The 26,708-nt window shown below is 42.4% G+C and overlaps 1 protein-coding gene across 2 annotated transcripts in view; it reads left to right on the top strand.

The window, feature by feature from the left end:
* ENTPD4 (ectonucleoside triphosphate diphosphohydrolase 4) overlaps nucleotides 1–26,708 on the top strand; it is an 86,605-nt gene that overhangs the window by 34,885 nt on the left and 25,012 nt on the right. Inside the window, exons 5-8 of one of the 2 annotated variants that reach the window (XM_082253161.1) lie at nucleotides 16,342–16,492; nucleotides 20,132–20,235; nucleotides 20,632–20,691; nucleotides 23,530–23,660. In XM_082253161.1, coding sequence (XP_082109287.1) covers nucleotides 16,342–16,492; nucleotides 20,132–20,235; nucleotides 20,632–20,691; nucleotides 23,530–23,660 — 446 coding nt within the window. Of the gene's footprint in view, nucleotides 1–16,341; nucleotides 16,493–20,131; nucleotides 20,236–20,631; nucleotides 20,692–23,529; nucleotides 23,685–26,708 lie in introns of both variants that reach the window. The other variant, XM_082253160.1, reaches the window with a different exon arrangement.

Below are 26,708 nucleotides of genomic sequence, written 5' to 3'. Positions count from 1 at the left end.
GGCCGCCGGAAGCCTCGATCCTCTCCCTCGGCGCCGGCATCACTGCTGTGGGCACCCGGCTGTTACAGTTTGTTGCTTCACAGCCAGGTACCCACTGCGCATGCGCGAGTCGCGCTGCGCGCCGTGATTGCCCGGCAATCTTCTGGGACCTCTGACGTGTCCCAGAAGATTGCAGGGAGGGAGGGGGAGAGGAGAACTTCCGCTCAGGACGCCGCGGCGCTCCGAGCGGAAGTGGGAGCGGGTACCTGTCAAAACTAGGTACCCGCTCCCCCCCCCAAAAAATGACATGCCAAATGTGGCATGTCGGGGGGTCAGGACTCCCTAAAGCGGAAGTTCCACTTTTGGGTGGAACTCCGCTTTAAGTAGAACTATAGGCAAAACCTTTTTTTATTTTTTATAAAGTAAGGGAGGACTATGAAACCTGTAAGTTTTATTTTTGTCATCTGTGTCCCATTGGGGAGATTTACTTCCTGTCCCAAAGCCAAAACAGGATGTGAGAGGAAATACCTGTAATTTAAAGAAAATCTCTTAGGGTCCCCCATGTCACCAGACCTAGTGTTCCCATTGGAAGATTCTCCCTCCACTACTTTTCTGGGGACAACACAAAGTTTGGCATTTTCTTTTACTTTCAATGATAATGCTAAACTGGACAAATAGAGGGGGGAGAGTCTTCCTAACGGGGCACAGACAGAAGGAAAAACTTACCGGGGTTTTAATCTCTCTCCACTCTAACCAAAACTAAAAAAAATGTTTTGCCCTTAGTTATACTTTAAAGTTGGTCTTAATTATGTTGTACCTCCAGTTTAGTCATCTATAAAGTGGAGGTAGTTTATTTTTTAATTTGGTGAAGTAAAAGCTCACAATAGGAACTATCTGAATCTGCCGCACATATCCGCAAAGCTACCAAAACTGGCGGCAGGGAGTTTTTTAATCCGGAGCAGGCCTTTTTTAAAGGACCATACCAACAGAAAAGTGACATTCAGGCTTTATTGAATTCCCCTACATGCATCCTAACACAGTGTAAGGTGCAATGATCTATGGCATGATTGAATCGAATTATTTTAGATTATCGCATTTAGATCAGGGAAAACGAATGTACCACAAGCCAGATTCTGACTTAGTGCTGACACTTTCATTGGAGTGTTTGTATGTGAGGAACATCAAGCCTACAGTGGGTGTGTTTGTTAATAACGCCCTAATCGCCAACAAAATTGGGTTTGATGAGGTGGTGCACTACATCCCAAGGCTTACACTCTTCCTCTAGATAAAAATGGAAATCAACATTAATCAGGCTAGGTCATTGTATATCGGTTCATGTTAAGCCATTCATAGACTTATAATTACATGATCTCATGCCTTGGAATCCCATTACCAACTATCAGCCAAGTACTCCTATGAGGCACAAGCACCTGGAGAGGTTTGAAACCCATCCTAATTGTTGTTTTACTTTAGATTTTGTTTTAGGGATGGATCGATAAATGCATAGTGAAATATTCTTCCTGTATTTTATGTCTGATGTGTGTGTGTGTGTGTGTGTGTGTGTGTGTGTGTAACCAGTAAGTGCTTTGTGTTTTACAGACACACGTGGCTGTTTTCTACATTAGCCTGCTCTGCTCCCTGGTGACATGCACAGGGATCCAGAGATAATAGCTTGTGCAGGTTTACATGTTCTACATCCGACTTCTCCACTGATGTATTCAGAGGCCCAGAGGTAGCCTGGGAGGATGTAATGGGGCACTAGAGTACCACAACTTATTTATGCTATTCTTGAGGATTGCATATGCTATACTGCGTGGAAATGGTAGCTACAGGTTTTAAATATTTAGTTTGAAGTTTACCTAAAATGAATGGGCAGGAGACGAGCTTGTAATAATGTGTAAGTGTGCAAACCTACCCTTGGGTTTTACATTGGAATGTGGGCATTTGGTTATTTTCTGGATCTCCTATTCTTTTTTTTAAAGGTATTTTATTGAACAAACAAAACAATACAGAACAGAGAAATAATCAGAACCATGTCAATTGAGGAGCCAAAAAAGACACACACAAGACTCCATTTCACAACAAAAGCCATGACAAAAATAACATACATAGCTGTCAGCCGTACCATTAGTATAGAACCCTAGTCAGAAACTGAAGAAGCAGTCCGGTCAGAGTCCACCCAAAAAGACCAAATTTTCCGGAACTTCTTGGGGCAGCCTCTGGCCTCATACGTCATTTTATACAGAGGCAATGCCTGATTAATGAGAGCAATCCATAATGGAACGTCAGGGGGAGCAGTAGACTTCCATCTAGTAGCTATAGTCTTCCTAGCATAAAAGAATGTCAAGCGGAGAAACAATTTAGTACGGGCAGGGACGTCCTCGTCATCCACATAACCCAGCAGACAACGAAGGGGGCTACAAATATTGGATAACTGAGAGATATCTGCAATAAAAGCTGTGACTTCCGACCAAAAGGCCCGGACAGGTGGACAGTCCCAGAACATATGAAAAAATGAACCATCAGCAGCATTACACTTGGAGCATAGCGGAGAAGGCAATGTACCCATTTTGTGCAGGAGTACTGGGGTATAGTACGCCCTGTAAAGAAGCTTCAATTGGATAACCCTATCCCTAGAGGAGATAACAACAGGTATTTGTTCCGGAAGGACGTCTTGCCACACCTCATCCGACAATTCCGGAATATCCTCCCGCCACTGAGACTCAACCACCGCGAGCCGTTTGGAGTGAGAATGTAAAAGTCGAGTATAATATGTAGAGACCAGCTTCTCATGTGAAGAGTCAGAAAGAAGGTTTTCCAAGGGGGTCGGTTCAAGCGAGACATCACGGAGGCCAAACTGTGCGGCCGCCGTGTGTCTCAATTGCAAGTATCGGTAGTAAGCCGTGGGGGGCAGACCAAAGGTAGATTGCATGTCCGCAAAGGACCTGAAGGTTCCCCGGACATACAAATGAGAAATAGATTTCACCCCTAGGCGGGACCAGAAAAGGCCATCATCCCGACTAAAGAACTCCTTCAGCCGCGGATTGCTCCAAAGGGGGGCATTGGGGGAATGCAGCTCTGGAGGGTCGGAACCATCCAAGGCCGCAGCCGCGAAAATCCGCAGGGTGACAGAAACAAGAGCAGTGTTCGGTCTGCCCATAACGGACCTTCGATGTACCAAGTTTTGCAGTGATTCATAGGAGGTGAAAATAGCCGCTTCCAATGAAGCCGCAGCATTAGCATCCTCCGGGTGGAACCACCAATGAGCATGGGCCAATTGAGACGCGAAGTAGTATAGACGCAAGTTAGGCGCAGCCAGCCCGCCCGCGAGAACCGGCAGCTGCAGAGCATCCCTGGCCACACGCGCCGCCCGACCCCCCCAAATAAAGGAAGTCAGGAGCGAGTCAATGGCCTGAAAGCGGCGCTTAGGGACATATACCGGGGAATGGCTGAGCACATACAAAAAACGGGGGAGAAAGATCATTTTAAAAATATTAATCCGGCCTAGCACCGTGAGGGGAAGCGTAGACCAAAGCCGCAGCGAGGACCTAAGACGGGCAACCAGGGGATCCAGGTTGTTGGAAAAGAATCGAGACAAGGGGAGCTGAATCTCAATCCCCAAATATCGAAACCGATCCACAACCTGGAGGGGACAAGAGGCAAGGGAAGGGGGCAGAGCCTGGGGATCCAGGGGGAACAGCGTGGACTTACTCCAATTCACCCTGAAACCAGAGAAGTGACCAAAGCGTTCGATAACATTCAACAGAATAGGGAGGGATTGATAGGGATCCGCCAGATATATCAACATATCGTCCGCGTACAGGGAGACCTTTTCTTCCAAGCCATTGATCACAAAGCCCGCAATACCCTCACAAAGGCGGATCTGCGCAGCCAAGGGCTCAATGGCCAGGGCAAACAACAGCGGAGATAGCGGACACCCCTGCCTGGTGCCCCGAAAAATGGGAAAGGGGTCCGACACAAAACCGTTCACCCGAAGACGAGCACGAGGTAGATAATACAGAAGGCGGACCCAATTTATAAATCCGGGCCCAAAGCCAAATTTCGCCAACACTTCCAATAAATAAGGCCATTCCACGGAGTCGAAAGCCTTATGAGTGTCCAGGGTCACAACGACCCTGGACCCCACAGAGGCATGAGTCGTCTGAAGGTTAGTAAAAAGTCTACGCAGGTTGATCGATGTAGAACGGCCAGGAATAAATCCCGACTGATCCGCACCCACCAGGTCCGTGACAACCGTATTCAGACGCCTCGCGAGGACTTTGGCGAGAATCTTGACATCAGTATTAATAAGCGAGATCGGGCGGTATGACTCACAGAGAAGGGGGTCTTTACGTGGCTTGGGGATGAGCACAATGAGAGCTTCTGTCATAGAGGGTGGCAGACGTCCCTCCTTCAGAGCACAATTGAACACAGTCAGTAAATGGGGGACCAGCAATTCTCTATAGTGCAAGTACCATTCGATAGGAAAACCATCCAGGCCAGGTGTCTTATTGTGTGCGAAAGTGGCTAGGGCCTTGTTTATCTCATCCGCAGTCAGGGGCGAATCCAGAAAACTAGATTGGCCGGCCGACAACTTAGGCAAAGTAATATCATATAAGAAATCATCAAGTTCAACAATGGTATAATGAGCTCTAGATTGGTACAAGGAGGAATAAAAAGCAACAAAACTGGCCAGAACATCGGGGGTTTGTTCCACAATGACACCGGCGTGGCTGGTAATCCGAGGGATGACACAGGGCTGGTATTCCGGCCTAGCCAAATAAGCCAAGAGGCGACTGTTCTTATCGCCCAGTTCAAAAATGCGCTGATTTTGATAAAGGAGTTTCTTCTGTGTACGCTCCACAACCACCAGATCCAAGTCCCGAGCCCTGGCCCGCCAAGAGGCATGGTGCTGGGGAGTAGGGTCATCAGTATATTGTCGTTCAGCCGCATGCAGCGCCAGTTCGGCGTCAACCAACTTAGTCCGGCGAGCCTTCCTGGCACCGCCCACGGCAGACGAAAAGGTACCTCTCATGGTCGCCTTAAAGGCCTCCCAGGTCAACAATTCAGATCCAGCTTGTTTATTGAGTGCCCAATATGAGTTCATCTCCGCCGACCCCTGGTCAGTCACTGCCTGGTCCGCCAGCCACAGGGGGCTGAGCCTCCAGAGTTTATAATTAGGGGGGGACCCCAAGGCGAGATCCACCAGTAAAGGGGAGTGATCCGATACTGCGCGGGGCAGATACCTGAGGATCTCCTATTCTTAGTTATCCTCTCAATGTTTTCAGACTGCTCTACAGAAGGGTTATTTTTACACATATGATGGGACTGCCCAAAGGGTAAAAGTTTCTAAACCTGACTCTATCTGCATTATTACTCATTTACTGGCCCCTCTTTCCCCAAGAGGCCCTCAAAGAAAAAAAGAAGCCTGAGGTCTGTAAAGTCACTCAATTTAAGTTTATAATCCATATCCTCACATCTGCAAATAGAGTGATTGCTTTGCCATGGAAGACCCCAACAACCCCCTAGTTTCTCAAATTATGTTTTATGAATAACTTACAGCGATACAGAACTATACTTTGGCCACATTTTGAAAAGTATGATTGCCATGAATCGAGTCCTTTATGCTTTCTAATTTCCACCCGGACTCTCTAACAGTGTTAATTTCGTCGACTAAAACCGACAAACTTTTTCGTCGACTAAATTAACATGTTTTAGTCGACTAAATACGACTAAAACACTTGCAGAAAACTAAAATGGGACTAAAACTAAAATGCCATTTTAGTCCTAAGACTAAAACTAAATTGAAATTTGCTGCCAAAATTAACACTGCTCTCTAACAATATAAGCTAGAAAGTACAAAAATGACCACCATTTACTTTGTATACGCAGGTTGGATGTGACCACAGTAATTGCCTGTTTTTGGGAACAAGACCAAATAACCCACCATTGACATGTTCCCAAGCCCCTCCTCCTGACACCACTACTTACTTTATCTCCCTTCCTCTTTTTCCTTTCCACGTCACTTTTCCTTTTTATTCTCTTTTTCCTCACTAATTTCCTTTACAATCCCATACACTTAATTTCCATATACACTCCCAGCATGTACTCACCACAGTAAGGAGCGGATACCAACCTTTGTTACTTTGGGCTGCCCCCATACTCCTATATAGAAACTACAAACTAAGCATAGGTACAGGGAGATAAAACAAGAGGGCCCTTTATCCAGAATCATGTTTCATGTGAATCAACATGTCTCATGTCTGTGTTATCAAATTAAATGATTTAGTATAAAAAAAAAAGTATATATTTTGCCAGAAATGGGGGGGACAAGGCTGCCTTTTAACCCCTAGGCAAATATCACATGGTGTCTGCTCATCAAGGGGATAGAATTGGAGATTACAGAGTGCTTCTTTGTTCTATGTGGGGGGGTTTCTCAATTTCTCATTGATCCGGTAAGAGGCTTACCCTCCCCCTCCCTGATAAGGAAGGTGCGGGAAGATATTTTCTTTTCCCTCTCCCCAGCATGTGATTTCTCAACTTGGATCTGGTTACACATATTCCCTTTTTCATTTTCAACTCCGGTAAGAAGCTAATCCATATCGGTGGTGGGATATCAAGCACTTCCAGTTGTCTTGGGACTATCACTTGGAACATCACCTGTTCTGTTTGTTTTTGATCATGGACACTTTATTTGGACTTTGCACCTTTTACACAGCCGTACCATTTATAGTTTGATACGCTTTGGATCACATGTATCCAGGCTATTAGTTGCCTCAATCAGATTGTGTTACTCACATTTAAAAGGGGGGTGTTTCTGTGCTAAAGAAAATGATAAATGAATTTATGATAAATGTGAAAAGCAGCTAACACAAAATCAACCAACAGTGATTCATAAGAACAATAATAATATAGTGTAGCGCTGAAAGTGTGAATAGCTAGTGAAAAAAATTGATCCACAAACAATATGATACAGATAGTGTCCAGGATAAATTATGGTGAATAAAGTCCCAGGAAAAAAATACAAGTCCAAATAAATCCAAGTGCAAAGTACTGTGAAAAATGTTCCTTCCAGTGACACCCAGGGAAAGTGTAGGATGGGGACACCTCAGTGCACAAATGATCAAAGCAGCTTACCAGAGCGCCATGGCTACTCAAATAAATGAGAGAGCCTCTCCCAGCATGTAGATAAACAACCATACATCAGTGAATCCAAGATTATGGGCGATACCTCTTGATCTCTCTTAATCACTCCGTTTGGTCTTGTAATAAATGATCACCGTGTGTCTCCCTGCCGCAAACCGCGGCTCCAGGGTCTTATGGTAACGGCAGCAGCAGCTAGTTCCTGGCCAGAAAAAGGACCCCAGTGACATCAGCAGACCAGTGACCATGTCCAGTCCATGACCAGTGACCATCCTTTTACTGGCCAGGAACTAGCTGCTGCTGCCATTACCATAAGACACCGGAGCCACGGTTTGCAGCAGGGAGACACACGGTGATTATTTATTACAAGACCAAACGGAGTGCAATGGCGTGATCAAAATCTCAATTCCATTTTTAGGCAAAATCGCAAAGCAATCTAAAGCTGGGTACACACTAGAAGTTTTTTTTTTTTTTGTTCAACCCAGCGGGCTGACCGTGATATTGCCGTAGTAACACACGCGATACCAGTGCATCAATCTCCCCCACTGTGCTATTGTATTCTGACAGGGCAATTAAGCCCCCTCTAGAGCACACTGATCTACACTGACCGCCATTGGCTGCTAGTGTTGATCACATGCTGGTTTTCCTGTTTAACAGAAGCTGTTCGTTTTCTTTAGATTAGACAGCTGTGCACCCAGCTTAAGACTGGGGTTGCTTTACTAAAGGCAAATACTGTATACTGTGCACTTGCTCCAGAGCTTAGTAAATGAGGTAAAGCTGAGGTAAAATACCCTTATTTTAAAGCTTCCACTCAGATCTAGAGCAAATGCACTTGCAGTGCACAATATATTTGCCTTTAGTAAATCAACCCCACTGTATATAATGGTGGGTTTGGAATGAGATTGAAGAGGCCCTAATCTAGCCTGGCAGAAAAGCCTGATCACCTTCTACAAAATTGCCATAGTTGTTTTAGTTTTTGGTTTAATCTTTCAATAAACTGTCTTATAAACTCTTGTTTATTAAAAGAGCAAACATGTTATACTTGCCTGCTCTGTGCAATCGTTTTGCACAAAGCAGCCCCAATCCTCTTCTTTTGGGGTGCCCTGCTTTCCCTGGGGGCACCTGTGTGTGCTCGCTCCCAAGTTCCGCTGCTGCGTCCATTGACACCCCCCCCCGCTCCCGTGTCACTGGATTTGATTGACAGGAGCGGGAGCCAATAGCTCCTGTTGCTATCAATCTGTCCAATGAGGAGAGAGACAGTGGCTGGAGCCGCTGCAATCGTTCACATTGCTGAATAAGATCGGGCTCAGGTAAGAAAAAGGGGGGGTCTGGGGGGAGCTGCAGCACAGAAGGTTTAAGCCAATAAATCTTAAAGCTTTACAACCGCTGCAAGGTGGCCATTCACATATCAATTTGTGATTGATCTAGGTATGAACAAGCACATGCATATGGTATCAATAGAAAATACGATTTATAAGAAAAGTGATCTATTAAAAATAATCATTTTATTGATCTGTATTATGATTGGTTGAGTGATACACACAGATATTCATTTGATTGATCAGGAATTATCAAAAAATTTCCACCATGGCCGATTTGATTTGGCAGTTTCAATATTGATCAGAAGCTCACTTCAAACTAATCAAATAGAGGGTCTGCGGTTTATAATAATTTTTTTATTAGTGTGTACGATCGATTGTCTAACACACACAGATTTCCATTTGATCATTCACTAAAAAAAGTGAATGTTGTTTACGGTTATTTTTAAATTTGACCATTTTAGTTTCATTGAATGATCAATAATAATGATCATATCTACAGTGAGGGGAAAAAAGTAGTTGATCCCTGCTGATTTTGTACATTTGCCCACTGACAAAGATATGATCAGTCTATAATTTTATTGGTAGGTTTATTTTAACAGTGAGAGACAGGATAATCACAAAAAAATCCAAAAAAACACATTTCAAAACAGTTATCAATTGATTTGCATTTTAATGAGTGAAATAAGTATTTGACCCCTTCGCAAAACACGACTTGGTACTTGGTGGAGAAACCCTTGTTGGCAATCGCAGAGGTCAGATGTTTCTTGTAGTTGGCCACCAGGTTTACACACATCTCAGGAGGGATTTTGTCCCATTCCTCTTTGCAGATCCTCTCCAAGTCATGGTTCAGCTCCCTCCACATATTTTGTTTATGGGATTAAGGTCTGGAGTTTGACTAGGCCACTCCAGGACCTTAATGTGCTTCTTCTTGGGCCACTCCTTTGTTGCCTTGGCTGTGGGGGAGGCAGGGAAGGGAGATTCTCACCCAAGATTTGACGGTACATGGCCCTGTCTATCATCCCTTTTGATGTGGTGAAGTTGTCCTGTCCCCTCAGCAGAAATACAACCCCAAAGCATCATGTATCCACCTCCATATTTGACATTGGGGATAGTGTTCTTGCTGTCCTAGTCTTCAGCATTTCTTCTCCTCTAAACATGGCGAGTTGAGTTGATGCCAAAGAGCTTGATTTTGTTCTCATCTGACAAAAACACTTTTACTTCGTTCTCCTCTGAATCCTTCAGATGTTCATAAGCAAACTTCCGAGGAGCCTGTACATGTGCTTTCCTGAGCAGGGGGAACTTGTGGGCGCTGCAGAATTTCAGTCCTTCATGGCATAGTGTTTTACTAATTTGTTTTCTTGGTGACTATGATCCCAGCTGCCTTGAGATCATTGACAAGATCCTACTGTGTATTTCTGGGCTGATTCCTCACCGTTCTCATGGTCATTGATTCTCCACGAGGTGAGATCTTGTATGGAGCCTCAGACCGCGTGAGATTAACAGTTATTTTGTGTTTCTTCCATTTAAGAATAATCGCACCAACTGTTATCACCCTTTCACCAACTTGCTTGGTGATGGTCTTGTAGCCCATTCCAGCCATGTTTAGGTCTACAATCTAGTCCCTGGCATCCTTGGACAGCTCTTTGGTCTTTGCCATGGTAGAGTGTTTGAAATCTGATTGATTGCTTCTGTGGACAAGTGTCCTTTATACAGGTAACAAGCTGAGATTAGGAGCACTCCCTTTAAGGGAGTAATATACCTTGTTTAGATTACCTTTTAATCTCTCTTTTAACTAGTCTCAACCTTACTTCAACCTCTTACCTTCTGTATTCAACCTCTTACCTTCAGTTCAGCATTCTCAGAGACCCTGCGGGGAGTGCTATACACAGACAGAATACATTACAATCAGGGTCGGTACAACACTCAAATTTTATTTCCGTCTTTCCTCTGTTTATAGGGTTCATAACGACACAATACAGAATATGATGATGCACAGTATAGGATATCACATGACAATGAAGGTGGCACCCACTCATTGTATATCCCTTGATAGGACATAATTCCCTTCCTATGGGTGGGTGCATTTACCCCCTGAAGTACCTCCCTATCTGTGTGTTCATCTTACTAGAAATCTAACTATAGATTCTGTCAAACAATATTGCTTACTAAAGACATTATATAAGTCTGTACATCTGTGGTCGGCTAGACACTTGCTCTTTCTTATGCAAGCCATTTCCTGACTTCATACTGTTACACAGAATCCTAAGCTTTAAATAGTTCTCCAACCTTAGTTCCAAAAAGCATTGCAAATACATGTAAATGGTTAACTTCTGCATAAAATCTGAATTCAGAGAGATCAATATCCTATCAGTGCTCCTAATCTCAGCTCGTTACCCGTATAGAAGACACCTGGGAGCCAGAAATATTACTGATTGATAGATCAAATACTTATTTCACACATTAACCACTTGCCGACCTGCCGCAATATAAGTACCACGGCTGGTCGGCAAGTGGTTAATGTGTGAAACAAGTATTTGAAACCTGTACGTCATTTTGCGGGACCGCTAGTGGGGGTGCGCGCACGTGCAGTTTGGCTACAGGGGGAGCCAATCAGCGTGTCCGGCGGTCACGATGTCCAGCCGTCACGATGTCCACCGGACACCCGCAATCGCTCACTGTGGAGACAGAACGGTGGTTTGCCGTTGTAAACATGGCAGACCGCTGTTCTGTCAGTAATGAACACAGGGATCCTGTGTTCCTTTTATTTAGGAACACCAGTCTCCAGTCATCAGTCATCTGGTGAATGTGTTCATTCAGTAAGCCCATCCCCCACACAGTTAGAAAGCACCCCCTAGGGACACATTAAACCCTTTGATCACCCCTGGTGTTAGCCCCTTCCCTGCCAGTCTCATTAGTACAGTAACAGTGCATATTTTAGCACTGATTACTGTAGTGTAAAATATAGAATATATCTAATATTCTAATATCTTTAGGCGTTTCGTTTTGAATAGCATTGATAGCCAGACTGACTTTAAAAACAAAGTGTGATTTTATTCAAACACACTTGGCATCAACAATACAATGTAAAAGGTATAACAGTTCAGTTCAGTGTAGGTAAAAATATGAGGAATAAAAACAATACTTAATGGAAAAAAATGTCAAGCTTGAAATCATGGCAATATAGACATGTGTGTTCCTCTGTGTCCTTCTTCCGTGTAAATCTCAAGTCTAGTTAGAAGCAGGAAATGACGTTTAGGCTTCAGAGAGCAAAACACCTGCTTAAGTTGTCAAAAAGGACTATGAATAGATTTGTGTGGAGAGGATGTGATATGTGTGATCTTCCCTAGTCTGTGTGTGTGTATCCTGCCGAGGTCCAAATCTCCTGGCAAATTATCTTACATGTAGACGTCATGAACTTTCAATACTCCAAGCCTTGTATGGCATACATAATTTCTGCTAACTTCAGTTGTTCTATACAAGAGGAGGTACTAAGCTCAAAGTCATATATGGTCTTTTATTGACAAGCCCACATGTAACACTATTCTTGTCCTCTAATGTGGTTAATGTCATGTTTCACCATATAGCCATCATTTATCTTACACAAAAGTAACACATATAACCAACTAGGGCTGGGCGATATGGCTGAAAACTGTATCACGAAATCAGTGTTTCATATCGGTCGATATCGATAATTATTGATATTTTTTATTACCCATTTAAAATAAGGACCAGGAGAAAAATGTTACATTTAAACATTTTTATTTTAAACTTAACCTTCCTCTTTTGGTAACCTAGCAACTAGGGCTGGGCGGGGAGGGAGGAGAGCTCACTGTGTGGAGGGAGGACTGAGGAGGAGAAGCATTGAATATGTGTGTCTGACACTCTGACGGACCACCGCCGCGCCTGGATGTGACGTCAGCTGCGGGCGGTGCGTCTGTAAGGGGGCTGCGGCGCGCTGTGATAGGTACAGAGAACTCCCCAGCCTGGATGTGACGTCAGCTGCCGGGAGAGGAAACGGGCGGTGCGTCTGTACAGGCCAGGGGCTGTGATAGTACCTATCCTATCACATCCCCTGGCCTGTACAGACGCACCGCCCGCTTCCTCTCCCGGCAGCTGTCTGACGTCACATCCAGGCCAGGGAGTTCTCTGTACCTATCACAGCGCGCCGCAGCCCCTGTACAGACGCACCGCCCGCAGCTGACGTCACATCCAGGCGCGGCGGTGGTCCGTTACTGGGGAGTTCGGTTCCTGTGCGGCGGACTACGAGCTGGCTGGAGCCCCAGGGTGTGTGTAGTTACGCGGGGGCTGGCTGCACAAGCGGAAAAAGGCGAAAAAAACATAGTACTTTCAAGTTCTAATATCGAACGTTTAATCGTTCAATTTTTTTATTGCTATCGATCACGTGACTATCGCGATACATATCGGTATCGTTTTATCGCCCAGCCCTATAACCAACTTATACGACTTGTATAACATTAAGTAAATACATACAAATACGATTAATTATGACTGGGATTACACTAATCCTAACTAACATTATTTAAACTAATATATGTATATTCCTAGTATTACATGGATCCTATTCTTGACTTCCCATGATATTCTATACAAGATACCTTATATGTCATCTTCCAACTTATTGCTACATACTCCAGAATTATCTGACATTTTACTACCTCAGCTCATATGAAGAATCTCATTGTTAATCACCGGATCAAGGTCATTCACACATATTAATACTATGATTAATCATAAAATCACATATATTTTGCAAGCTTGCTGTGAATATAATATAATTCCAATAAGTGCCAAATTATGAATTTGGAATAAATATCTAACATGTAGTAATGTCACTGGTCCCCCCAAAAGTGTAAAAAATGTCAGGTGTCAGATCTGTCAGCCGCAATGTCGCAGTCTCGCTAAAAATCGCTGATCACCGCCATTACTAGTAAAATATAAATAAAAATTACCTAAATCTTTCCCCTAGTTTGTAGACGCGATAACATTTGCGCAAACCAATCAATATACACTTATTTGGGTTTTATTTTTACCAAAAATATGTAGCAGAATACATATTGGCCTAAATTGATGAAAACATTTTTGATTTTTAAAATTTTTTTTATTGGGAATGTTTTATAGCAGAAAGTAAAAAAATATCTTTTTTTTTTTTTTTTTCCAGAATTGTCGCTCTTTTTTTGTTTATAGCGCAAACAATAAAAATTGCAGAGGGGATCAAATACCACCAAAAGAAAGCTCTATTTGTGGGAAAAAGGGAAATCATTTTATTTGGGTACATCATCGCACGACCATGCAATTGTCCGTTAAAGTAATGCAGTGCCGAATCGCAAAAAATGGCCTGGTCATTAACGGGGTAAAACCTTCCAGTCCAGAAGTGGTTAAAATGCAAATCAATTTGAGTCCCAGTTCACATTTGTGCGATGCGGGAACTCTGCAAATATGCAGCGTGATCCCGCATCGCATCCGCACCCCTGGCAGTTCACACTGCCATATGCAATACGCTGGGGGTGTCAATAAAAAGTTAACGACACCCCCAGTTGTGGTCGCATATCGCAGTGCGATCTGCAAGTTCGCACAGAATCGGATCGCACTAGAGTGAACCACTATGCGATCCGATTCTGCTGCGGATAGAAAAAAGGGTCCTGTGCGTGAAGTGCGGATGCGGTGCGAATTCAGCCATACAAACTGTATGGCTGAAATTTGTACCGCACAGAGATCGCATGTAATATAGGAGCAGTGCGCTCCGAATTACATGCAATCTCCGTGATCGCACAAATGTGAACCGGGGCTAAACCTTTTTTGAAATTCTGTATATTTTTGTTATTCTGTCTCTCACTGTTAAAATAAATGTACCATTAAAATAATAGACTGATCATTTCTTTGTCAGTGGGCAAACGTACAAAATCAGCGGGGATCAGATATTTTTTCCCTCACTGTATAAGCATGTGGACATGTGGCAATCTTTAAAGCTCCTAATTTATTGCCCAGTTTTACTCTACAATTGACTGAATTCTTGTGGTCCGTCAAATTCATTGGTGGTAGATTTACTCAGGGGTGTATTTTATAAAGCAGTGAATCTGGCATTCACAAAACATTTACTGCAGTTAAATCTTCCAGGTGCATGTTCCAGGTTTGATTTGACCAGAGAATGTTTGGTGAAAGTCACATTCTCTGCTTTGTAATCATGTCCCCAAGTGTCTGTCAGTTACTTACAGTCTTATGTGTGATTCCCGTTGGATGAAAAGTGGTTTAAATTGACTGAAAAATGTTACATAGTTGGATGTCCATTATTGCAGATGCAGGATTTGCAGATGTACAAAAAGGTTGTAAATCCTTTTTTTAAGGTAAAGCCATGAACATACGTAATATCTTGTGATTTTGTTAGTTTTCATTTATCATGCCAAGTCCATTTTTTGCAATGATGCATAAATACAGAAGATCTGGATAGAAATCCAGTGTCCTTATAACCACCTGTGTTCTGAACTGAAATCTCAAACAAGGTTATCGGCTTTCCCAATTACAATATATAGGTGTTGATTTACTAAAACTGGAGAGTGCAAAACCTGGTGCAGCTCTGCATGGTAGCCAATCAACTTCTAAGCTTTTGTTCAGTTAGGCTATGACAAAAAAAAAACTGGAAGTTAGTTTGTTTCTAAGCGAACTTCACCAGATTTCGCAATCTCCAGTTTTAGTAAATCAACCCCATTGCATTTTTGTTTTTGGATTTAGATGCAATTAAATGGGAGTCAGCTTGATTTGCACTTGATGAGTACCTGGTTCATTTTATAAATCTCAGCAGATGTACGTGCTTCAGTTAAAATACAGATATCACTAGAAGGTCAACTTGAAAATCTGTATGTTACACAATAATGAAAATAAGGCCCAGTAAGCACATAGATTGTGAAAGTTAAGGCCTCTTTCACACGGGCGCTCCGTTTTTGTAGTCCGTTCAGTCACTTTTTTTTTTTTACGGACACGGATGACACTTGTGTCATCCGGTCCGTATGTCCGCATATCATCCCATCCGTTTGCGGATGATATACTGACATAATGTATGTCTATGTGATTGCGGTTGTCAGCGGATGACACCGCTGACATCTGATTTTGCGTCCTTTCCGTTTTTTAAATGGAAGAAAAATAGGGTTCTGTTCCGTTCCAAGAAACGGAACAGAACTGAAAGGACGCAAATCGGATGTCAGCGGATGGTCATCCGCTGACATCCGCAATCCCATTGACATACATTATGTCCATATATCACCCGCAAACGGATGGGGTGATATACGGACATACGGAACGCCCGTGTGAAAGAGGCCTAAAATGACTTTCGGTAAAATAATAATTCCAAATGTGTTGTACTCTAAATGTTAATACTAAATGCAATTTAAAGATCAAGGTTCAATGCCTCATACCAAATTGTTGACACAACAGAGAGTATTTTTGCATAAGATTCATTTTCCAATTTTCGTGACTATCAAACCAGTTAAAAGTAATGGGAAGACTTCACCTTCACCCATGTCTCTAGGTCAAGGTACAACCACCATGTTTGTGCAAACTGTTCTATTTCTGCATGTTTGTAGTTCAGTGCGGTTTGTAGGTATGAGCCTGTGTAAATATTTAGCTGTGTGTGTATGTATAGAATATTTGTGTGTTTTTTAAGTACTATGGATGATCTATTTTCGAGGGCGCAAATGTCAGCCTTTAGAACATTTTACACTGACACAACCAATCCTAAATTCCGTGAAATGTCACTTGCCAAATGCTTTCCTTCCAACAAGCCATACAAATCCAGAGTACATTGGCTGTCACACATTGCTGGAATAACTTGAGGAACCAAGCATCCCAGACAGACCTATTTGACCTGCCAACTGTCTTCTTCTAGGTATTTCAGAGCTTGCCACCACCCCGGAGAAAGCCAGTGACTACATCTCTCCACTGCTCAATTTCGCTGCCAGCCATATACCGCGGGATAAGCACAAAGAGACCCCGCTTTATATCCTTTGCACAGCAGGGCTCCGAATCCTGACTGAGAGGTGAGAATAGCCATTCTATCTGTAGACTGAATTAAAATGTTTCTGGTCCTATTGCAAATTAACAAAATAACTTTACACATTGGTCAGAAGGCGGCTTATCTCACTATATCCTCACAGTAATTGAAATATCTAAGACTTTATTTTCCTCCTGCATATGAGTGGGCTGGCCACTAAAGAGCAGAATATCTTCTGATGTTATTGGAATAGACCTTACCAGTCGTAGCTATCTCGTATCCATCAGCAATCAATCAGTCTTGCTGATGTGGTGAGGACCATGCATTGCTGTTGGAGACCCTGGTAAATACCTGCTGTATAATTCATCATATATCACAGATTAATTTGCAGAGTAGTACAAATATTAGTGCGCAGTTCCACCAATAAACATACTTAGCAGATTCAAAGGGGTTGATTTACTAAAACTGGAGAGTACAAAATCTGGTGCAGCTCTGCATGGTAGCCAATCAGCTTCCGACTTCAGCAGCTTCAATTAAGCTTTGACAAACAAATCTGGAAGCTGATTGGTTTATACACAGGGCAGCTCCAGATTTTGCACTCTCAAGTTTTAGTAAATCAACCCCACAGCATTTACTGGAGCTAAAGGTGGCCATACACCAATTGGATGTGAGCCCACAAAGTAGTTTTTTAAATGTAATTTCTCCTTCAGATAGTAATTTAGGTTTAATCTGTTTATTAAAGATTACAAAAGTGTACAACAAAAAGGTACAAAGCCCCGGAGGTGTAAGACAAAGTTGGCATACACATAAAACAAGCACAACACAGGGCTCACAAAAGTGAACAAGTATCAGAAGTCAGACCAAGTGCAAGTACATAATCCTCCTACACATGAAAAACAAGGCATAAGAAGATAGCCCTAGTATGGCATGGCATTTAAAGACCATCTTTGTATGACTAAAAAGCAGGCATATCCAGTATCATTTGAGCACTGTTAACAAACATACGGTACAACATATACTAGAATGTCTGCTCAGTGAATAATGAAATCAAACCGTGAACCAATACACTAGTCATAAATTAAATTAACCAAAAGATAAGGCGGGAAAAGAGGAGAAAAAAGGAAGGGGAGGGGCAAATAAAAGTATCGGGGAAGGGTAAGGAGATGTGCAGCTATCCATTCTCCTAGGCACGAGATTGTCTCTTTAGGCTACCCCCATCTATGCTCAGGACATAGAGGAGTCAAAGTCCGCTGAAAAATGGAAGTGGCACCATACCATCCACATGTGCCTATTTGAGTCCAATTTATAATTTTCCCTAGCAATCATATGTTCCATGTGGGCAATTTGATCCATTTCGCATGGCCATTCAGCCATGGAAGGGGGTTCAGCGTTCCGCCATGCAGCTGTCACAAAGTGTCTTATGAAGCTCTTCTTGATTCATTTGTAAATACCAGGGAACATAGAAAGGACAGTCATTTGAGGCATATTGGAAATTTGTCTCCTACCAACCTTTCATACAGCTTTAAAATCGAATCCCAAAAAGGAGTAATCTTGGGACACGTGCCCCAAATATGGGTCATAGTGCCCGTTGCCTGGAGGCATCGCCAACACTCATCTGGGATAGATGGGTTTATTTCAGATAGTAATTTAGACATGCAAGCTTGCATTGTCAGAACATGCATGTTTATACCAAGCAGAAAAAGCCAATGTCATTTTCAGGGGATGATGATGCCAAAATTTTCATCAGCTGATCAGCTTCTCCATGAACATTGATTTGCAGTTGGGTGTCTGCTCTGATCTGCCCAAAAGCTCATCATTTGTGACCAGATTTGGCCTAAAGCCACCAAATAAAGCAAGAATGTCTGTCATACAAGATACAGAAGTATTCTCTGGCTGCGAAAAGTAGCTCACCGCCCTACTGTGAGCTGCTGTTTGCAGCCAGGTGGATCTTTTTGTTTGTTGGATGTAATAATGAAAGCATCTAATTCAGCCTTTCTCAGCCTTTTTGCTCCAGAGGAACTCTTGAATTAATTTTAGTAGGGGTTCCCTGAGACCTGAAAATTGTTTCAAAATGGATCAGTGAAAAAAATGCCCCCCCCCCCACATTGGTCATCAGAATGTCACCTCTGAAGAAAACTAAAAATATCATTGGTGTCCAGCTTGTGACTCTGCCAAGTGGCATTTGACTCAGAACTATGCAGGAACCATCTAAAGGGAGGTAAATCAGCCACAGTACAAGGAACCCCTAACAACAATTAGAGTAGTGGTTTCTAACCTTTTTTGAGTCGTGAACCCCTTTGTGAATCTGATGAAACAGATGGACTCCCACGATGATACAAATGACATGGTAAACATGGGCCAACAGTGAGTCAAGAGACGCATAGGGGTCGCCGCTATAAGCAGTGACAGGGTGCATTTTCTTTCAATGGGAAACCTTTGATTGGAGAAAAAGGGAAGGGCCATTTTAGTGTTTGTAAATGTTATTTTTTATCTAACCCTCATGGACCCCCTGAAACCCATCCATGGAACCCAATTTAAGAACCCCTGCACTAGAGGAACCCTAGTTGAGACTGGATAAAATAATTGGTATTATATATCAGGATCCTCTAAGCATTGTTCTTGCTAGAAGTGGGTTGTCTGAAGCCACCAAAAGCACAAGTACAATGTAAAGCATACCTATTTTTATTGAATTACATTAAACTGTAGTGTGCCATGCATAGCAAGCATCTAGAGGTCCTTACACACACAGTCAAACACCGATTAGAGGTCGCTTTTAGACCTGCTTTCTCCTGCTTCATGTGCTTGACTTTTGGTCTATTCTTTTGATGGATCGTCCCACTGACCAGGAGTGGGGGATTGATGGTGGGAGAAGATATGAGTAAGTATACCTTAGGTACTGACGTTGCTGTTTGCATTTATGAGCTATCCAAGCAGTAAGCTCTTGATATGCATGTCTGCTGCAATTTAGGGAAATTAAAGCCCAATTCTAGTCTGAAAAGTTCCTTTAGGACTCTGATTTAGTTCTTGTTCACCACCATGCATTTACCATTCATTATGGCTCATTTAAATTTGGACCAGTGCTTGGAAAATGGTCATACACGCATCAGTGTTGGGGCTTTGGTGTGTTTGGCACCACACTGCCATACTTTTGTATGAAGTATTTTGGATGTTCTTTGAATAGTTTACACCAGGGGTCTTCAAACTATGGCCCTCCAGTTGTTCGGGAACTACAATTCCCATCATGCCTAGTCATGTCTGTGAATGTCAGAGTTTTACAATGCCTCATGGGATGTTTAGTTCTACAACACCTGGAGGGCCGTAGTTTGAGGATCCCTGGTTTACACTGATGGTCCTCCAAGATGCTCCACCACTGCACTTTGATCTGCAGTTTTCATTGTAGAAGTCTGAACAAGCCCCAACAACAGGCATGCTGGTAAAAAACAAAACTGTGACAAATAAAATATTTGCATATCTGCAGAGATGTTCTTTTCAATTTCTGAAATGGATAAAGATGTCCTAGTAAATTTACGGATTATCAGACGTTCTCCACTTTTTGTACTGTGCTGTCTTTAGCTTCTGCTTTTGTGTGGCTTGAGGTGTATATTTTTTGGTAAAACTGAACCTGCCTCCTTCCTTCTCCTCATGTCTGCAGCCTGCATGTACTTACTGCATTTATTTGTTTTAGCCAGCAGGAAGCCATACTTGAAGATTTGCGGACTGATATCCCGGTACATTATGACTTTCTGTTCTCTGACTCCCACGCAGAGGTCATCTCGGGGAAGCAGGAAGGTATGTGAAGCAGACAACTGCACAGCAATCAATGGAAGTCTTATACACCCACACAAAACTATCATTTTATTATCCTGAAAGCTTCCCTTTTACATTAAGGGAATTGTATGAACACAGGCCCCCTTCTGTATACCATACCATGTAACACCAGTATTTCATTAGATGTGCTCTCTGCACATAATGCTTTGCAGCATTTAGCAAGCTTCTGGTAGTAGGAACTGATTTTGGTGTCTGTAGCAACTAGATTCCTCTTCTAATGCTTTTGGAGAGTGAGGAGATTTTGGCTGCTGTTGGGAAAAGTTCTTCCTTCACCATCTTGTGAAAAAAAAAAGAAAAACATTGATGTACAGTGAGTTACTCTAGATATGACTGACTTGCTTTTGTTGGATTTTGTAGGAGTTTACGCCTGGATTGGTATCAATTTTGTCTTGGGGCGCTTTGATCATTTAGATGATGGTAAGTTTATTTTTTTTTCTTTTTGGTTTTGTTTTTTTTTTTTTTCTTTTTCCCAATTCACACTAATGTGCATATCACTGAAAGAGGGACCATTCTCCCTTGGTTCTTAAGGCACTTACAGAGACATCGCAATGTGGTTATCTTCTTAATCACATACTATTATTTATTTCTGTAATTCTTTAAAGTATATGTAATCCTTTTGGTGTACCAAATATATCATTAGAAGCATTTTATTATACCTCTTTTTAATCAGCGCAAAAATACCTGTTGGTCCTGCTTGAAAGCCAGTAAGAGCAGGAGTTTCTGTGCGTTCAGCAGGGCTATCAACCCTCCCAGTTCACCTCTGTGAACTGCAGAATGAGTGTTGTCACTGTAGGACAAAAAGTGTGTTACTGGCAGGGACATCAGGTGAACAAAAAAAAAAAAGAGGGGAAAAAAACGCAGTCACATTTTCATGAAGATTTGCTATTAAAGACTAGGCCTAGACCACATGGTCTGGTTACCAGTACATAGCTTGTGGGTTTCACAAGATACACATTAGAGAATAGATAGTTTTATACAATATCAAATTAAGTTTTTAAAACAATAATACACATTGTCCGGTCTTCAGATCAATTCCTGCTTGCTCATGCAGCCCATTGATTGCTTAGGCCCAGGCTGCAATTTGGCCCCAACATCTGCCCACATTGAGACTAAGCCCTGCTGTCACAAACTCTTCCATGTTCCATTAAACTATATAATGCCCATGTACAGCCACAGCCTAAGAATCAAAGGGGTGCCCCGATTTATCTCCCAAAATGATTGATTCTGTTCTTTCTGTATTTCTCTGGTCACATAAGGCAGTGGTCCTTAACTCCGGTCCTCAGGGCCCACTAACAGGCCAAATTTTAAGTATTACCTTGGAGAGATGCAGACTAGAGTACTGCAATCACTGAGCAGCAAATGATATCACCTGGGATGTATATCAGTTATCTTGCAAACCTAGCCTGTTAGTGGGCCCTGAGGGCCAGGGTTGGGGACCACTGACATAAGGTACCTAGACTTTATCTGGAGACCCTGCAGCTCCCCACCACCTGAGGTGGATTGGCCCTCTCTAACCTTCGCTTCTATTATGCTGCCCAACTGATCTATGTGCACTGGTTGATGTTTCCGCAACTTAATAATGCCACTACTGCAGCTGAAGCGGCAGTAGTACTTTGATATGAAACTCTGAGTTACCTGATATATAGGCATACATCTAATACATCTACTGGTAATGTGACATTGAGGGCTTCTATTAGAATTTATAACTATTGCCTGAATCCGTTATCTGAGACGGATCATGTTTAAATCCTTCGCACAATTACGACAGGAACTGGGCATCCCTAAGGGTTGGCACTATAGATATTTTAAACCCAGATATGCAATGGAAGCCCAATTAGGGTTTGGAGAGGTGTATCTGTATAATTCAAAATTGGAACGCACATTGCTTTCCCTAGAACATACATGCCTGGTTTCTACATTTTACTCCCTATTAAGCGATAGGCTCTCTGCCTCGCTTTCCAAACAACAAGCAAGGTGGTTGGCTGATGTCCCAGACCTCTCCCCTAACGATTGACAAGAGGTTTGTAACTCCTTTTTTGACACTGTCTAATTATCCAGAGATAAACTTGTCCTACTAAGCTATATCCACAAAGTTTACCTCACCCTAAAGTGACTCTTCCTTATGCAGAAACGGGAAAGTCCTTTGTGTCACAAGTGCAGGGCTGAACTGGGTGACTTTTTTTCACATGGTTTGGGCCTGCGCCAAGATCGGGCCTTTTTGGTCGGAGGTTACCGCATTTATTGCCTCTAATTTTGAGCTCTCTAATGTATGCAATCCCAAATGGTGTCTGTTGGGAGTATTTGAAGGAAGTAGAACTTTCGGCTAGGACTAAAAGTTTGAGGTTAAAGGAAAAAATGGATAAATCAAAACCTTCCGCTTTATAAGTTAATATATGAGGCGACGGGATGCTCTAAGAAATTCCTTAAAATATGGGGATCATGGATAGACTCTCGGGATACTAGTGACTCCTTGCTTTGCTCAGTCTCCTACCCTCCACCTTAATAAGCTCTTACATTCACAGTCTATATGTTCTGATGATCGAGTGTTGTGTACAAACCTATCCAGGTCTTTCATGGTTTAATATTTCTTGTCTGAAATGTTAGTATCGGTGAGCATCAGTTTCTTTACAACAATGTGATATCTGTAAACTAAGGATGTGTTTATGAGCTGCTCAGGCTGTATGGGAATGAAGTCCTGTGCCCACCACTGTGGTTGCTGGCCGGGAAGCAAGCTCGTCTATGCTCCAGGCAATGGTAGATAGCGACTAGGCGTCCCGGGAGAAGCACATCAAGTCAAGACTTGCTGTAAAATAGTGAATGGCAGTCTCAGCCTGGACCCCCGCCAGGCTATGCCCCCTATTTTTAAGATCCTTTAGTGAAGATGTCTATTTTTTATTTCCCACCTTCAGCCCCAATCCAGCAATCTTTCCTCTGATATGTCCTGGTCAGCTCCTAATGTACTCTGAGGGATTGCTGAAGGCTTCCATAAGTATTGATTACTCATTGGAATAAATAAGACTACACCACGCAGAGTCAGGATCATGGCAGAGAACAGATCTCTGGTTCAGGGCTGAAAATTGGTATTATCCCACGTGGAATGTACTCTTGGATATGGGGGACAACTTTACTAAGGGGTGAAACCCTTTAATATCACCAGCAACTCATGAGTGTTATTTGTTTGTATTACTTTTTTGCGTATGATTTATTATGTTTGTACTTATTATTATATTTGTGGAACTCCTTTCCCTCCACCAGAAGATGAAGCTCTGGTAGAAGTCAATGTGCCTGGCAGCGATCACAAGGACGCCATCATACGTAAGCGTACAGTGGGCATTTTGGATATGGGTGGAGTCTCCACCCAGATCGCATATGAAGTACCTAAAAGTGTAAGCTTTGCCTCCTTCCAGCAGGTCATTATCCGTAATATTTTACTCCTTTTTTTATTTGCTCCTCTTCCGCTTCTTGCTTTTTTGCTTTTTAAACCAGCTATAACAAAAGTAAATGAAAATAAACCCAATAGTCTGCAGATTTCTGCTTCTACCATTGTCGCTGAAGCACAAGGCAATTTTAAACCTCTCTTTTCAGAAATGTGTGTTTTCTTAGGAACTCCTTAACTTAATTATTAACCTACAAGATAGTTGTACTTCCACTCTTGTGGCTGTAATTGTACACTTTAAAGGGGCACCATGCACTCTTTTAGCAGTTCTTTTTTGGATATACATTATGTGATCAGATTAATGTAAAATAACATTATCACAGAGTTGTATTAATGTTCTAAAATACATTGTTTTTGTGTATAGTTTGTAAATATGCACATACATAGGGGCAACCAGTTTTTCATATTGATTGAACATGAGTAGCCTCCACCTGAGCAACCTCCACAGTTCCTAAAGGTAAACTCTGCTGAGAAAATTTACATGGGCTGTCACTGCTGACCATTTTTCTGAAAGTGCTGTTATTGGTGCTGATCCTACATCTTCTATACTTACCGTAAACCAGATCAAAGTCCAAATCTACACACTTGCTCTAAGTCCAGAGTTTAAAGGGCTTTCAAGCCATTAGATAGGTATTTCAGCCAGGAAATTAACAGGAATGGCAGGCTTGATGTTTCCTAGATGTTATCCTAAGAACATCCCCTGCTGTTTAGCGAACTACTAGGGGAAAGTTTAAAGGGATTGTAAGCCTTTGTGTTTTTTTTTTTTTTTTATTATTAAAACTAAACACATGTTATACTTACCTGCTCTGTGCAATTGTGCTGCACGGAGCGGCCCTGATCCTCTTCTTTTAAGTGTCCCCTACCAGTGCTGTTGGCTTCTCCTCCTCTTTTCCATGTGCCACCACAAGGAATCTGCTTCCTATGGTTGCACATGTGAGGGCTCGCTCCCAAGCCTTGCTCTGTGTCTTCATAGATGCACACAACACGGCTCAGCCCTGCCCCCGGCTTTCTGCTCTCAGGATTTGGTTGACAGCAGCAGGAGCCAATGGATCCTACTGCTACCACTGTATCCTGTAGGAGAGGAAAGACATGCTACAGATAGGCACAGCGCTGGATGGAGTGAGGACTCTGGTAAGTATTTAGAAGGTTAGGGGGCGATACAAATAATGGGACTTTTTTTTTTTTTTTTCTTGTTTACCTTAGTGCAGGGAATGCATTAGGGTAAAACATGTTTTCCCTATAGAACCACTTTAACACATCTATATACAAAAAATGAAGAATGGAAAAGCAAGAAAATAAAATTGATAATTTTTTCACTTTTTGGGTAAATGTTACAATAATAAAGAATGTGTACTGAACACTGAACTCCAAACAAACTGCTTAATAAACAGATGAAATACCTAAAAGTATTTGTATTTCTGTCCATCTAGTTTTGAGATTTACACAACTCTGTCCCATAGTACAGTCCTGTCTGGCATGGTAGGGGACATGATCTTCCGCTGCTGCAGGTTCACTTTCAATTACAAGCCCATTCCCATGTCCTCCCGGTAACTAATCAGTGAAAGGACCGGCATAAGCTAATGAGCTCATCTCTGTGCCACTCTGCTCTCTCCACCTTTCAGCATGCTTCTTGCACTGCAGCACAACTGATTGGCTCCCTACACTGCTTCTCCCATGCTCTCTTTGAGCTCTTATGTGCAGATTGCCCAGTACAGTAGACTCCATAGGCTGATGCAAAGTTAATTCAACTACTCGCACTGCTTGCATTAAAAAAATACAGGAACGGAGGCAAAGGACTAATCATCAGTATCGCCTGTAGGATCCCTAATGACTGGTCGGGGAAGATTAAAAAAGGAACAGGGAAGGTAGAGGAATCACTCACCCATTGAAACAATAATCAGATGTAGGGAGATCCTTGCACTGCAGGTCCTCAGGTGCAGCTTCCTCTCCAGCAAGAACAGTGAGCCGCACAATAGTGACATCATCAAATCTCAGTCCAAATCTCATGAGACTGGCAGTCAGGGGCAGAATTGCTTTATATTTTGCACTTTACATACTGCATACAGTCACATGTCAGGAAGTGCACTGCTATTTTTTCAGGAGGCATTCAAGGGAAAAGGTAGATTTTTCAGATTACAATTTGAGTTCAGGTCCACTTTAACATGGAAGTAGGAAAGTAGAAGGGTGCCATGTTTTCCTTCAGTTTTTACAAATTCGCCAAATTGCCACACAATTGTGCACTTTTAATTTACTGTTGTTTTCGCTGGGTTTTGACAAGTCTTTTCTCATGTACGTTTTATTGCTGTTGCCTATGTGTCTCCTTTTGTTTCACACATTGGGTTCCAGTTGTACAGTTTTTATTGTGCTCATCGCAACTATTACTTCCTGCATGCGCTTGTCATCTAGTGATTTTCTATGATTCGCCCTCATGGCTGCAGACACCGGGATCCCAAATGTACAGCCTGGAACGTGTCCACACGTTCTATAATTTTTGCTTCATTATATAAACTTTTCATATTTTGTCTTTGGAAAAAAGGTGGCTTGAGTTTCTACAAATGCCTAATCTGTGATTTCCAATCTTTCCTTCTGCACAATGATAGCTGCCTGGCTGTCTGTCTTCAAGACTTTGAGTCACTAACCTGGAAAAAGTTTGCAGCCACTGAAATTAGATTAGTTTAAATCTCTCATCTTCATTGACTCAAACAAATAAAGCTCCTAAATCAGCATGACAAATGGGCAACTAGTATTTTTAGGGGCTGCTTTTTCTCTTTCAGTACTCATCAATTAGTTACCAAAAATCCTGGCCTTCAAGTGCTGGAGCTGTTCTGTCCGATGATTTATTGTGTTATTTTTTTTACTATTTAATGATGCTCTGGCACTTTTTGGCAGTGTTTTTATTGGAATATTGGATAGTTCATATCTGTCCCTGCCAGAAGGGCTTTATATCTAATTTCTCTATTAAACACATGCAGATATTAGGACTTGTCTGATCAACAGT

Source organism: Pelophylax lessonae (genome assembly GCF_965119305.1).
Source record: "Pelophylax lessonae genome assembly, chromosome: 4".
NCBI lineage: Eukaryota > Metazoa > Chordata > Amphibia > Anura > Ranidae > Pelophylax > Pelophylax lessonae.
The sequence above is the reverse complement of the archived record's forward strand: the minus strand, read 5'-3'. Positions and strand labels throughout refer to the sequence as shown.